General features: G+C 40.5%; 1 protein-coding gene across 1 annotated transcript in view; it reads left to right on the forward strand.

Annotated features, from left to right (window-relative positions):
* Nucleotides 1-16,015, forward strand: part of LOC131258319 (uncharacterized) — a 137,372-nt gene that overhangs the window by 18,107 nt on the left and 103,250 nt on the right. Inside the window, exon 2 of the mRNA XM_058259557.1 lies at nt 8,235-8,303. Coding sequence (XP_058115540.1) covers nt 8,235-8,303 — 69 coding nt within the window. The remainder of the gene's footprint in view (nt 1-8,234; nt 8,304-16,015) is intronic.

A 16,015-nucleotide genomic window follows, 5' to 3' on the forward strand; every position in this document is an offset into this window, starting at 1 on the left:
AGACTAAGGAATGAAGGTGGCCAAGGAATTGGTCATGGGTGCATATCCGTGCACCCACACCGCGAAGGGCATCATGATCATTATGACCCAAATGCGCAACTCCTTAAGGGAGTTAGAGTGGAGGCCCTTACGTTTGATAGCCACTTGGACCTTAAGGCTTTTTTAGATTGGTTGGTGGATATGGACCACTATTTTGAGCGGTATGACATGTTGGATACTTGTCGAGTCTGATTCGCCAAGATGAAGCTCGTGGGCCAAGTAAAGAGGTTTTGGGTTACTGTAGAACGAAAGAAAGAAAGGTCGAGGGAGCTCCCAATAGTCCATTGGGGAGAAATGAAAGAAACTCTTAAGGAAAAATGCCTCCATTTCTCTTAGCACTTGAGGTTGGTTGAGGAATGACAGTCTCTTCGACAAGTTTCTATGGTGTTGCTGAATACATTGATAAGTTCAAAGAGTACTTGACTTGATGTGAAGTTGATGAGGACCCCGTACTCACTCTTGCTCGATTTAAGACGGGTGACATTAGGAGAGTTGCTTGCCAAGGACATAAACACTCTTGAACAGATGTATTAAGTAGTGTTAGAGGTCAAGCAATACCTCAAAGCATCTGTGGGAAGACGGTTTGAGTTTCGTGATTCTAGTGCTAAGGCCAACTCTTTTGGGGCTAAGCCTAGCACTGGATATCAACACAAGCCTTCGAGTGGTTCTCAGTCTAGGCCCATGGATGATAAGGGTAAAGAGGTTGTCGGGTCTAGTTCGCGCAAAAGTTAGGCAACTAGGTGTTTTAGATGTCAGAGTTTTGGTCACTTTGCCCACCAGTGTGGCACGAAAGAGGGCACTAGGGTGTTCCTTATTGATGGGCAAGTAGAAGTAGTGGCCCCAGAAAGTGACGGTGAAGGCGAAGAATATGAGCCAGCAGAAACCCCTTGTGATGAGGAAGTGAGTGCAAGAGTCTGCGACCCTCGTAGTTGTGCGTTGCGCCTTTGCTCAAGCCAAGAATACTGATGATTGGTGCTGCAACATGATCTTCTATACTTATGCAAAATGTGGTGAAAAGAGCTGTAAGATGATCGTGGACAGTGGTAGTTGTGCCAACGTGGCATCAACTAGCACTGTGAGCCGTTTGGGCTTGAAGCTTGAAGCCCATCCTCAACCCTATAGTGTCTTGGGTTGATGAAACTTCCATTCCAGTCTCGCAGACACTTTGGTGTGATGTTGTTCCCATGGATGTTGGCCATATATTCTGGGTAGGCCTTGACTCTATGATAGGGATGTCACCATATTTGGTTGTTCGCATGTGTGTACATTCTGGTTTGAGGGCAAGAAAGTCAAGCTAAACCCACTTCCGCCCCAGAGCACGATTGAAAAGGAGTCCACCACACAGAGTGATATGAACGGCTCAAAAGCATTGAAGGAATCGAAATCCAAGTCTAAGCCTCTTCATATTCTAAATGCCAAGGACTTTGAGCGAGAGACTGATTTAGACTTGGTAGTGTAGCCCTTGTGGCTAGGGAGAGTGCACCAGAGGTTAGCGTAGAGTTACCCACTGAGGCCATTTCGGTAGTGGATGAATTCCGTGATGTCTTTTTTGAAGATCTATCGGATGAGCTTCCCCCTATGAGGGATATACAATATGTCATTGATTTAGTCCCTGGGGCGACTCTACCAAACCTCCTTCATTACAGAATAAACCCAAAGGAGCATGCAGAGTTGAAGAGACAGATTGATGAGCTCATAAAAAAGAGTTTCATTAATAAAAGCATGAGGCCGTGTGTCGTGCCCGCCCTTCTTACACCCAAGAAGGATGTCACATGTAGGGCCATCAACAAAATCACAGTCAAGTATCGGTTTCCCATACCGCGTTTTGATGACATGTTGGATATGATGGCCAATGCACGCCCTGGTGATGAGTGAAAGACGGCCTTCAAGATGAAGGATGGGCTATACGAGTGGCTAGTCATGCCTTTTGGGCTGACTAATGCCCCAAGTACTTTCATGCGTGTGATGACTTAAGTGTTGTGACTCTTCATGAGGAAGTTCCTGGTCGTTTACTTTGATGATATCTTGATTTATAGCATGATCAAGGAACAACACCTCAACCATTTGAGGCAGGTCTGTGGGATCCTTAGAGCCGAGAAATTGTACGCCAACTTAAAGAAGTGTGCGTTTATGTCTATGTTTAGTAGTGTTATCTTCTTAGGTTTTGTTGTGTTGGCTGAGGGTGTATCAGCGGATCCCAAGAAGGTCAAAGCCACTGTCAATTGGTCGGAACCCCGCAATATTCATGAGGTTTGCAGCTTTCATGGCTTGGCCACCTTCTATAGACGGTTCATTCGAGGCTTCAGTTCCATTATGGCTCATATCACGGATTGCGTTAAAAAGGGAGAGTTTCAATAGATGAAGATAGCCTCGAAAGCCTTCAAGGAAATAAAGGTCAGGATGACCGAAGCTCTAGTCACGCGACTTCTAGATTTTTCGAAAGTTTTTGAAGTCGCATGCGACGCGTCAGGAGTCGGCATAGGAGTACTTAGGAAGGGCACCCTGTCGCCTTTTTTAGTGAGAAACTGAATGAGGCGAAGCAAAAATATTCCACCTATGACAGAATTCTATGCGGTAGTGCAATCACTGTGCCACTGACGTCATTATCTATTGCCGCAAGAATTCGTCTTGTTCTCAGATCACGAGGCTTTGAGATATCTGAACTCTTAAAAGAAATTAAAATCTAGGCATGCCAAGTGGGTCCAATTCCTTCAAGAATACACTTTTGTGCTTAAGCACAAGGCCGGTGCAGAGAATAAGCCTGCCGATGCATTGAGTCGTCGAGTTGCGTTACTCAATTCCATGAGTGTCAAAGTCACGGGCCTCGAGCGTGTGAAGGAGGATTATTTTGAATGCCCAGATTTTGGAGTTGTGTACACGTTGTTATTAGAGAGTCCGTCAGGGGCTAGCAGTGAGTACTTGATTTTAGACGGATATTTGTTTAGGAGCGATCGCTTATGCATACCGCGCACCTCCCTCCGTGATTTTCTTGTATGGGCGTTACATTCAGGAGGGGTCGTGGGTCATTTTGGTCGAGACAAGACCATTGCCCAAGTCGAGGATAGGTTCTATTGGCCAAGCCTCAAGCGAGACGTGGCCAAAATTATAGGGCAATGTCGTACTTGTCAACTAGCAAAGTAGAAAAAACAAAATATGGGATTAAACACACCTTTGCCAGTTCTTTTCATCCCTTGGCAGGACATCGGTATGGATTTCGTGCTTGGGCTCCCCAAGACTATTCGGAAACATGACTCCATATTTGTTGTCGTGGACCGTTTTTTTAAAATGGCCCACTTTATTCCTTGTTCTAAGACCTCTAATAATGCATCTCATGTTGCCAAGCTGTTCTTTAGTGAGGTTGTCAAACTTCACGGGTTACCAAAAACCATAGTGTTTGACCGTGATGTGTGATTCATGACTCATGAGTTATTTTTGGAAGACACTATGGCATATGATGAATACTATGATCCAATTTTTTTTTGCCTACCACCCTCAGATCACTGATTAGACTGAGGTGGTCAATAGGAGCCTAGGGAGTTTGCTCAGATGTTTAGTGGGGGAGCACACCAGGATGTCGGACACTGTACTACCTATAGCTGAGTTTGCATTTAATAGTTCTGTCAATAAGTCCACAGGTTAAGTCCTTTTGAAGTCGTTACCTTTATAAACCTAGGAAGCCTATTGATCTTATCTTGATGTCACTGTCCCATAGGCCATCAGAGTCCGCAGAGTCTTTTGCGTATCACATTCATTCATTGCATCAAGAAATCAGGCAAAAGATCACTACTAGTAATGAACATTACAAACTTTCTGCAGACCAACATAAACGTTTCAAGGAATTCAATGTAGGAGACTCTCTGATGGTCCGCATCACGCCAGAGCGGTACCCTCAGGGAGCCGTTCGTAAATTACATGCGCGTAGCGCTGGACCATTCAAAATTATAAAACGAAACGGTCTCAATGCGTATGTGGTAGATCTTCCACCTTCCATGGGAATTAGTTCCACATTCAATGTGGAAGATCTAGTTACTTTTCAGGAGACCCCTAATACATTGTCTAGCCTTTCGCCTAACCATCCTGATTCCCCAGACCTTTCCTTTGATCTATGACCTCACCCTGACCCTTCTTCCTAGCCTCAACCTCCCATACCTACCCTTCTCACACCAAAAAAGGAGATAGAAGATATTCTGAACCATTAGATAGTATTAACGTTGGACGGTGGGTTTCAAAAGTACCTGGTTAAGTGGAAGTCACGTTTAGCTTCAGATAGTACGTGGCTCACTAAGGAGGAGCTTCAACGAGTTGATCCTGACATCTTGGAGCGGTTCGGGAGTTTTGTTTCGCCAGTGGCGAAATCTTCGCAGTCGGGGAGAGTTGATGGGGACGCCCCCCTGTACGCATGTACACAAGGAGGAGGAAGGCCCCACCATCGATCTGGATCGATGACGACGTCCAGGGAGGGCCTCCTAGTTAGAGGACTGTGTTGTGGTTCCTTGGAGTGGACTCGATCGTCATGTGGATCCCACCATTAGATCTTATGATTATGGCCCACTACTCTAGATGATCTAGTACTTTGAGTTTTGCTTATTATTATTATTAGGAATATCGTGGACGGTTTAGATTGCTTTGATTGGTTGTGGTTTTTGTTACTTCGTCTCTAAGTAATAGGGTGCGCACATGACGCGGCTTTTGGGGTATAGGTTTTTCTTATAAATAGGCAATCCCTTGTAAGTTTTTTTAATTGAAGATTATGAATAAAATTTTGCATTTTCCTGCTTCTCTAATTCTCTGAGTTGTGGAAAGCTAATTGGATGCGAATCCCTCCCTTCTTCGAAGGGCTAACTACCGTTGTGCGAAGCCACACCCATCTTGATTCGCCCCCACCTCCTACCCTCTATATTCTTCATCTCTCAAAACCATCCACTCTTCAAATCCACGTTTAATTTACAGCTAATCCTTCTCTACAGCAGATTTCCAGAATCAGGCCCTGCAGGAGGGCCGAAACTTCGATGGAGCACCGTGCTCAAACCAGTCATCTGATTGCCCTGAAACTTGGTGTGTGGATGGTCCACCCCTGGCGACCAACCCCTAGTTGGCCCTTTTTGGGTTTGTGGGCCCCATACACGTGCGGGTAGCAATCCACGCACGTGCGTTAGGCCATCCTGCTATCCACACGTGTGGATTGATTATAGGTTTTCTCTTTCCTCTCTTTCACTCCTCTCTCACCTTATTTCCCCAACCCTAACCCGAGATTATCCTAAATCCCAAGTTCTATTCCCCTTTTACAACCCTAGGGCTTCCCGAATTGAAACATGTGAATCCCTTGGATTGGGGAAATAATCCCTTGCATGTGTGGTTTCATCTACTCTCCTTTGATCATTGTTTGGTCTATAATTTTAATTGGTCCAGCCCTAGCATGTGTAGGCTTGAACCCTTGTAGATCCCCCTTGTTGAATGCTTGACTTTATGTGGGATGTGGAATTTTTGTGAATGTTTCTAACTTAGTATGATCTAAAGTCTGAAATCTTGCATATCATATTCAAGGTGTGCCAAAACAGTTACATATCGGCCGTTACGGCCGATACGTAATGGTAACGGTGGGAACCGTTACGCGTTTCGGGGTCGTATCGGCCGATACAAGCCCGTTAACTTTTTTTTTTTTTTTTTTTTTCATTTTAAGCTCTGTTTTGCTGTTTTTTTGAAACCTCTTGCTTCCAAACTGTTTCTCACTCCTTCTACTACTAATTTCGACCAACCTTGGCTAGGTATTTGAGATAAAAACACATTATATTACAGATTTTTTTGAATCAAAGCTCGGTGGGCTATTTTTCAGAAATTCGTCAAAAATAGGTATTTATACTTTTTTTAATATGTTTTGCTGTTTTAATCATGTCATATGATGTGTTAATCATAGTAGAACATGTTAATGTGCATTTTATAGATTTGGGGTGCCATTTAATAATTTTTTAATATTTTTTTTTATTTACGCATGAATTTTGGCCCATTTTTTTAAAATTCGAAAAATCAATTTTTAATGGTTGTTTTGCTGTTTTAATCATGCCATTTGATGTGTTAATCATAGTAGAACATGTTAATGTGCATTTTACAGATTTGGGATGCCATTTTATATTTTTTTAATATTTTTTTCTATTTACGCATTTATTTTGGCCATTTTTTTGAAAATTCGAAAAATCATTTTTTAATGATTCTTTTGCTGTTTTAATGATGTCATATGATGTGTTAATCATAGTAAAACATGTTAATGTGCATTTTACAGATTTGGGGTGCCATGTTATATATTTTTTATATTTTTTTCTATTTACGCATTTATTTTGGCCCTTTTTTTGAAAATTCGAAAAATCATTTTTTAATGATTCTTTTGCTGTTTTAATGATGCCATATGATGTGTTAATCATAGTAGAACATGTTAATGTGCATTTTACAGATTTGGGGTGCCATTTTATATTTTTTTATATTTTTTTCTATTTACGCATTTATTTCGGCCCTTTTTTTGAAAATTCGAAAAATCATTTTTTAATGATTCTTTTGCTGTTTTAATGATGCCATATGATGTGTTAATCATAGTAGAACATGTTAATGTGCATTTTACATATTTGGGGTGCCATTTTATATTTTTTTTATATTTTTTTCTATTTACGCATTTATTTCGGCCCTTTTTTTGAAAATTCGAAAAATCATTTTTTAATGATTCTTTTGCTGTTTTAATGATGCCATATGATGTGTTAATCATAGTAGAACATGTTAATGTGCATTTTACATATTTGGGGTGCCATTTTATATATTTTTAATATATTTTTTTCTATTTACGCATGAATTTTGGCCCTCAAAAATAATTGCAAACACCTAAATGTAAGATATTTTCATATTAAATTCATTCTAATATATCTATCATTGATAGTAGATAGTTAGAAAATTAAATATATGAAATTTTGTAGTCAAATTCAGGTTATCTGGTTCATAAATTCATCAGACAGTTCGATACAACTTCTCACCAAAGAGTGGACTGTTACACCACCATAAACATGTTCCAATTTATAAATGAATGCATATTTGGAATGCTTAGAATATTCCGGATTTAATCCATATTTTTTCATATTTTTTTAGCAAAAAAAAAATTTTACACCGTTACGGGCCGTTACGCCCCCGTATCACCGTTACGCCCCCGTATCCGTATCGGTTTTGGAGGTCACCGTTACGCCAACCGATACCGATACGGGACACCTTGATCATATTTAATTTCCATGTCCTGCATTAATAAACAACTATGATGATAAAATACTCAATTGTGCCTTTAACAAAAAATAGAATGATAACACACACTATGATAGGACTGTGTAGAAAGAGCATTGAGCAACTTTTCGAACCATGCCGTCGGGGATTGCTTAAGACCTTGTAAGGCCTTTTCAACCAGGACACTTTACTCGTGGAATTTGATGACCGAAAACCTGGAGGCAATGTTCTCTACAATTCTTCATGAAGATTGTCATGCAAGAAGGCATTCTTCACATCCAACTGATGAAGACGCCATTGTGATGACTGATGAGAAGCAATAGCAAGAAGAACTTGTATGGAGTTTATCCTAGCAACAGGGGAAACATCTCATGATAATCCTCTCCACACTGTTGAGGGAATCCCTTTACAAAGAGAATGGAATTATGCCTTGCAATGGAGCCATTTGGTTTCTAGTGTGTTTATGAGATCAGTTGATTGTCACAAGTTTTTGAATGTTGAGCACATTAAGTTCCCTTTTAACATTCAAGGGATAGTTTTAGAAGTTTATCTGGAGTATGAGTATCAGTAAATAAGATGAACTTCTGCTGTGCATTTTGATGATTTTCCTTTAATCTAACCCGACTTTTTATTATATTTTTTTTTTGTATTTGGTCAATTATGATATTGCTAGTAGAATAACAAAGGAAATTTAATCTGACCTCATTTGATTATATGTTGGATGTACTTGAATTGAATAATCTTGTGCTTGCTGCATAAGCAGTAGATTGATGTAACCCAGTAGTGGTTGTAGTTGGTTGAACTCGCACGCATTTTATTCAACCATGAGATTCTTTTTATTTTATTTTAATTTTAATTATTTTTTTTTTAAATCTTACCAAGCAGTCTTAATTCATCCATTCTTTTACTTCGTTGAATGCTGACGCTGTTCCATTTTTCCAAAGTACCACCCTGATGTAAACAAGGAACCTGGAGCCACTGAAAAATTTAAAGAGATTAGCACTGCATATGAGGTATTTCTAGATCTTCCATGCATTTTTTTTTTTTTTGACCCTATTTGTTGATTTCCTTTTATCTTTAAAAGTTTCCCATTTGTTTATACTATTTTATTGAAGCCACATGTTCTTAGCATTTCAAACTAAGTCTAAGCAGGAACCCTATCTAGACATGCTATTTCAATCTTGGTATATATAATTGGAATACATGCTAGTTCAAGTGAGTACAGGTGAAAGTATTTTTTGGAGAATGTTACCCTGCAACATTATGTAGGGCTTGTGTAGGAGTGAAATGGAACAATTTTGACTGCAAATTGTCATTGTTGAAGCAATTAAGCAGAGCATCTTCTATCTGAGTGCAAGTTGGGTGCTTTATAGGCTAAAGTTCTCGGGATTCTAATTTGAGGATATTGGGTGACAGTGGAGAGGGTTCAATACTACTGGGAGTAATAAAGGGGAAGTTTTTCTTCTGAGTTTGTTTTGGCGGGTTTGTTTGAAATTATTTTTCGGAAGTCGACCAATGAAGTGTTGTTGTAGAAGATGAATTATGGTTTATATTTACATAGCATGGTGAAAACAGATTGTTTCCAATAATCACACATGGAAGGGACAAAGTCCTCACCATTGATCACCCGAGAGTAGAAATTTGGTCAGTCCTATCGTTTGCATTCTATGCCTTTGCAATCACTTGTTTTTGCAGTGTAAGTTTGCTAGAGAAATATGGTGGAGGCTCTTTGGTTTATTCGGGAGAGATTGGGTGATGCTAGGGCAGATATAGGACTTCTTACAAGTGTGTCACAGGATTTGAGTGCGTCTCTCAATGCTTTCAGGTTTATTGTAAAGTTACACGAAGCATGAAGCGAAGTGGCAATAGATTCAGGCCTAGGAGCAGGGAAGCATCAATTTTTTAAATCTTAGCAAGTATAAATAGCCAAGAAACAGGAGCGGGAGCACGAGTCCAAAGTGTGATTTGGAGTGGTAGCATCGATTGGTTGGAAGGATCATGCAACTAAGGTTTATGGTTGATTTGGAAAGAGTGCAACAATAAAACTTTTTGTAACAAACAAGCTTTAAAGAGGCTTCATTCTATCCGTAGTCTTGGACCATTGGCTTTCTTTTTTTTTTTTTGGAAAGATGATGGTTTTTATTAGGGCCAACCAGTGTTCGAAATATCTGTATCGCGCAATGTATCGCACCCTTGGGATACAAATACGTATTGGTTATCGCACGGGATATATCGTTTGTATCGCGTAATTTATCGCAATTTTTGGGAAACATGGGGAAACATTGGAAAATTTGTTGATTTTTTCAATGAAACTTCAGGGATTATTAAAAAAAACTCTAATACACACTTTTAAATCATAAAATCTCAAAAAAGAAGTGAATATAATAGGTTTTCTTTGTATAGGGTCCTAAGCTATGCATTGTTCGATTGAACTAAGACAACTATATTCAGTATCCACTCCGTCCGTCCTTTTTTTCATATTATTTTAGGACATTATCCAAAAAAGGAAGCAGATCCAATAATCAAGTGGACCATAGCATAGGAAACAATGGTGATTAACCATTAGTGGGCCACAAAAGTTTGGATCAAGCTGATAGTTGTTTTTTCTCTTCATTCAAACTTATGTGAAGTTATCAACATATTAGGCGCATAATAAAATATAGGGAAAATCAAGGTACACCCTAAGAAGTTTTTAAAGGTATCGTGTTCAACCACCACTTTCCTTGAGTATAGTCCACCTAATAATTGGATCTTCTTAATTGTTGGGATAGTGCTATAAGATGATCTGAAAAAATGGATGGACGAAGTGGATATAGAATACACACATCAAGTTGGGCCCCATGGTAGGGGTTGTACGTTCATAGGTGAGGATGGGTCTCACCTAATCCGCTCCCGGCACCACACTGGATCTTATCATACTAAGTAAACTTTGTGGCCCACCATAAATGTACGTGGTTTATACACGCTGTCCATATGTTTTTTCAGCTCATTTTAGGTGTTGAATACAAATTTGAAACATATCCAAAGTTCAAATGGACCATACAAACAGTAGGAATACTAATTTCCATCATTGAAACCTTCCCAAGGCCTGAAGTGATGTTTATTTTTCATCCAACCTGTTCATAAATTCACAAAGACATGGATGAAAGAAAAGAACAAATATTAGCTTAATCTAAAACTTCTTTGGTCCCAGAGATTTTTCAACGTAGACGTTCTGGTGTGGTCCACTTGAGCTTTGGATATGCTTCATCTTATATATTTATATGCTATCCAAACCGTTTATAAGGTCTTTACAAATGTGATGAAGTGAAAACACCCAAAAGATAGCATGATACAAAACTTTTTTGGCCATAAGAATGCTTCAACGGTGCTCACTAAATGCCTACCTTTTCCTCTCGTGTGGCCCACTTGAATGTTGGATACGCTTCATTTTTTGTCACATGTCCTAAAACGATCTCGCAAAACTTATTGATGGGGTGGATTTCTTATAAACATCTCATTGGGCCCCACCCAGCATCCTTGACGTCCGAAGACTAGCGCTGACACTCCCGAGCTTGAGTTGCATGGATGGTTCAAAGTTATATGGGCCCCACAATAATGTATTTATTATATCCACACCGTTTAACCATTTGGAGAGATCATTTTAGATCATGATCCCAAAAATGAGTCATATCCAAAGCTCAAGTGGACCACATCACAGATAACAGTGGGACAGTGATTCTCACCATTAAAACATTCGTAGGGCCCACCATAACTTTTCTTTTCCATCCAATCTGTTCACGAGGTCACATAGACTTGGATGAAGAGGAAAAACAAATATCATATTAATCCAAACCTTCTGTGACCTCAAAATGGTTTCAATGGTAGACGTTCAATCTCTGACTGCTGTTTGTAGTGTGGTCTACTTGATCTTTGGATCTGTCTTATTTTTCGGGTCAAGCCTTACGACGAGCCCGAAAAATGGACGAACGGCTTGGATATAACGCATACCTTATGATGGGACCCACAAAACTTGGTGACGTCAACGCGCTAGTAAGCTCGATGGTGTGCGGTAAACCAACCAATGCAAATACCAGTAAAAAAAAGGCTCGACGCCCTTTTTTTCGACGCAGATAGGGTTCTGGCATTCTGGAACCCTAAAATCTCTCCCAAAGTGATGATTTCTCGGATCTCGACGATGATTTCTCCTGATTTCATAGAGGATTTCTGTGGATTTTGCCCAAATCCAGTCGAAAGCTACTCTCTTAGGCAGATTAAACAGGTAAGTGATTTTATTTTTTCGGAATTTCTGGATGGGATGTGGATGAGATGTCGCCGGATGTTGCACGGCTACAGTCCTACGCAAAAATCTGCAATTTCAGGCCTTATCATGCGATATATCGGCAATATCTCACGATATTTTGTGATATATCGCACGATAAATGGAAGTTTGGCATTTTTTCAGTATTTTCTGGGGGTTTCGTATCGCTGACTGCTGATGCAGATATTATCGGCCGATATTATCGATATTACGAACACTGGGGCCAACGGCCTAAGGACAGAAGACAGGCTTTCTGTATTTTTTTGCCCTTTCTTTTAATAAATTTGCTACAAAATGAAAAAAAAAAAGAGATTGTTCTCGGTAAGAGAGGGAACCGAGGGTTGTATGACTTAAGTCTCCCTAAAATACTAAACAATAACGGAATGAATATATCATGCCTAAGAGGTGAGTGTATGCCTAATACTTGTAGTTCCTATGAAGGGTAAGGAACAAATCCTCGTGCGAGAATTTGAACCTTAATTCAGCTGGGCTACTATCCTAAATTCCCTCGTCTCTTGGTACACGTTTTTATCGTGGGAAAGCATAATTTCTGCTAGTTACAATTAGGATTCTTTTTTTTTTTTTTTTTTTTCGGGTTAAATTTCCGATGCTCATCATCTCAATCTGTTCTTCTTTTAATTTTAATTTTATTTTGGAATAAAACTTAGTTATAATTCAAGAAAGAAAGGATCAAATTCATATACTTTTCCTTGAGTCTGTCTGAAGGATGTTTAAATTTTTATAGGATGTCTGAGAATACTAGAGTCTGTTCTAATTCTAAGGCCTTAAAGAATATTTAAATTTCGTAGGGTTTTAGTAACATACTAGTGCAATTTCTTAATTTAAACGGCTATGTCTTTCTCAATGAAACATGCCACTCATAATCCTACTGTTAAAAGAAAGTCACTTGTAATCGGAGCCCCTGGGCCTTCTAAGATATTCATGGCGAGATATGGACATTGAGAGAGTATAACTCTTGCCTAGGCAATATAAGTTTGGACTTTCTTAACATTTTTCGTTCCCTACTCTCACCATTTTATTTTCTGATAATTTGAGAGACAAGGTGTGGAACTTGAAGGGGATCTTGCAATGCTTTGAAGTTCTTTTAGAACTTAGCAAAAAGCAAAACTCTGGGACTAACTTTGGAGGATGGTTGGTCTGTAGACTTGGCTGTGATTTTGGGGTGCAAAATGTGGAAATGGCACTTCCCATGTGCATTTGAAGGGCTTCTAACGGTTTGTAGGATTTGGTTACTAAATGCATGGAGAGGAAACTCTTTAGGTTGAAGAATAGTTATCCTTCACTTGAGGCTGAATAACTCTTATAAGATGTGATCCAATCTTGTGCTTTACTTCAACTCTCTTTCCTATCACTTGAAGAGTTTGATTTTTGAATTTAAAGCTTGCAAAGAGATTTGTTGTGGTAAGGTAAGGGGGAGAAGCACAAGCATCACATAGTGGAGTGGGAAGAGATTTACAAACCTCGAAAGTGGGGGTGGGGATAGAGGTTGCCTCAAATCTCTCCTCGTTAAGAAATGAGTGCTTTTGGGAAATGGCTATGGTGGTTACATAACAAAGATGGTGGTACTCAGATGTGAAGTGATAGATTCAAAATTCAGGATTTCTCAGCGCAAGTGGTCGTTTAGTCGTAGTTCACTTTATCTTGGGTCTGGGGCATGGAAGGGGTTCCAAGAGGTCGAAGCTCTCGTTAATGAAGGGATAAGGTTAATAGTTTATATTGGTAACAAGGCTTGCTTCTATGAGTATTCCGTGTGGAAAGAAGCCCCATGAATAGAGAATTCCCATCCTTGTGTCACTTAATGGCTAACGAACACAAGAAAGCTTTGGTTGGTCGGGAGGGTAGGTGCTTTAGAGCCACACTCTTAAGAAACCTGTCGTGCCCCAAACTTGGGAACTAGCCTCACTAAATTCCCAGTCGTCGAATTCGGTGCCGACAACCTCTGTAGTACCCCAGTCTCGACTCCTAGCTCCCATTCGCCAGGTTCCGATCTTGAGATCCCACAAGGAGGATTTTCACGGTTTTTTTTTTGGTAAAGGAGCATAACCATAAGTGTACCAAAGTCACCAAACATCATCACATATCCACTATCAAATCTTTGAGTACAATGCTGGAAAGGGAAATACAAAATGTAACCAAAATCCAAAAAATCTGGCTCATGCTCTGAGCTCAATGTTGCTGATACGCCCTATGATCACTTGTTGTGTAAACAAATGCGCATAAGCCTCCTACGAAGCTTAGTAGAGTGCGTGTGTGCGTGTGCAGTACATATGACAAGAATACAGATATTAGAGTAAGTGGAAAATGGAGGGCTAAGCTGCCAAGTCCACGAATGTTGTTAGCCATACCAAGGCTATGCAATGCAAGGCTTACGTGGCCGAATGTCGTATGCTAGAGATGCAATGCAAGCATGCCAATCCTTAACCAGTCCACATTTCAGAACAATTCATAACTGGAAACATTACTAGAGTCTAGTACACTTCGACACCGGCTGTCGCCCATCGCACGCATGACCACGTGAGTGGAAAAGACCTCACTATTCTCCTCGTCAGTGGTCTACCAATGCCCAACCGGTTTGCCAATAATGGACCCATTTCACAAGTTGGTAATGGACCCATTTCACAAGTTGGTTAGACTCGACCTAGCTTATAGCCCCCTACACCTGGGCGGATAAGGTCACACCCCTTTCCAACTGACCTCGACATAGTGAGAGACGTGGCATACTGGTATTTGCATGTTATTTACTTGGTCTCGACGTTGGAGCATCCTATTGGTACCACAGGGGTTAGGGACTTTCACCCAAGGACATCCATAGCGCCCAAGTGCTAGAACATATTTCCGGTATCCAATCCTGCTAGGCTCGGTATGACTGTGGTGATCACAACCTCGATGTCACTAGGGTGTGAAGGTGATCGTGACATACAGAATGCGAAATGCATGAGTCATACTATCCAAGTTATGTACCCAACCTGCGCATATCACACAATCATGTGGGGCGACCCTATCTCATATGGGGTCTCCTAAGTATCTCAAGCCGAAAGGCGTATGCTATGATCAATTGTCATCCACAACAGGCATACAGATGATGTGTATGGGCATATGAATGGGCATTGTATCCATTACACTAAGCATGTTACTGGTGTGCCCTATTAGGCTAAGTACACTAGCATGTTATCCAACATATCATGTGATAATCGACCTTAATTGGTCTAGTATATATAGAGAGTGGGACCCAAACGACATGCCCCACCAATAATGTAAGTCTCTATGTGGTGTAGCCCACATTAGAGAAACATCGGCTCATCATGCAGCCTATGTATTAAAAGGTCTAGCAACTAGATGTATGACATGGATAAAAATACATACGCCCAGGGCGGGACCCTCTTGGGATGGCCTGAATAGACACCCGCATGTGAGACGTGTCCCTAGGCTACTAATCTATTGGGCATGTGGTCCACTAATGATATCCCAAAACAATCGGATTATCAACTGCATCACTATAATTACTTTAATAGCATGATCTACACCGTCCAATCATTGCCGGTGTAAATCAATGGCTACAAATCGTTGGTTAGTCACTAGGATCTAATCCTGTGCTTGTGGCCCATCCGAGACTTGGGATTTCATCATTTTTAGGCAAGGTATCTATTTCAACAGGCTTATTACAACCATTGTGTCAAACATTACATACATGCACTAATTAGATATATTAGAGTTGACTTTGTAATTAAACTCAAACCCTTGTAAATATAATATACATGGCTACTTTTGATTATAGGGATTCTGAATCCAGGGTGCCAAACACAGCCAGGGGGTTCCAAATCCGGGGGGGGGGGGGGGTGTGTAAGTCCTAGATCAAGCTGATATTTGTGTTTTCCCCTTCATCCAGGTTGTGTGCGGCCTTACATGCTAGTTGGATGGGAACTAAACAATATGATGGGGCCTACACAAGTTTCAATAGTGGACATTACTATCCACCCTCTTTATTTTATTGTAGCCCACTTGAAATCTGGATCTACCTCGTCTTTTAGCCCCTGGCCTAAAATGATTTGGGTGAGAGGATGGACGTTGTGGATCAAACACATATAGCATGGTGGGTCCCACGAGTGTCGACCCCACTCTCATGCTGCAATAGACAATGTTTTAGACACTTGGGGGGATCGGCCTCATTTTTGGCCAATGTCCTAAAATGATATGGGAAAATAGATAGTTGGCATGGATGAAACACATACAGCATGGTGGGTCCCATGAATGGGCCACCTCTTGCTGCAGAAAAGGGGTAGTCCCCTGGCTCACTATTCCATATGGTATGGCCCACTTGAGTTTCTTATCTTCTTGATTTTTGGGCCCTGGGCCTAACATGGTTTGGCAAAAAGGATGGACGGTGTGGATGGAACAAACACATCA

Source organism: Magnolia sinica, chromosome 10 (genome assembly GCF_029962835.1).
Source record: "Magnolia sinica isolate HGM2019 chromosome 10, MsV1, whole genome shotgun sequence".
Taxonomy (NCBI): domain Eukaryota; kingdom Viridiplantae; phylum Streptophyta; class Magnoliopsida; order Magnoliales; family Magnoliaceae; genus Magnolia; species Magnolia sinica.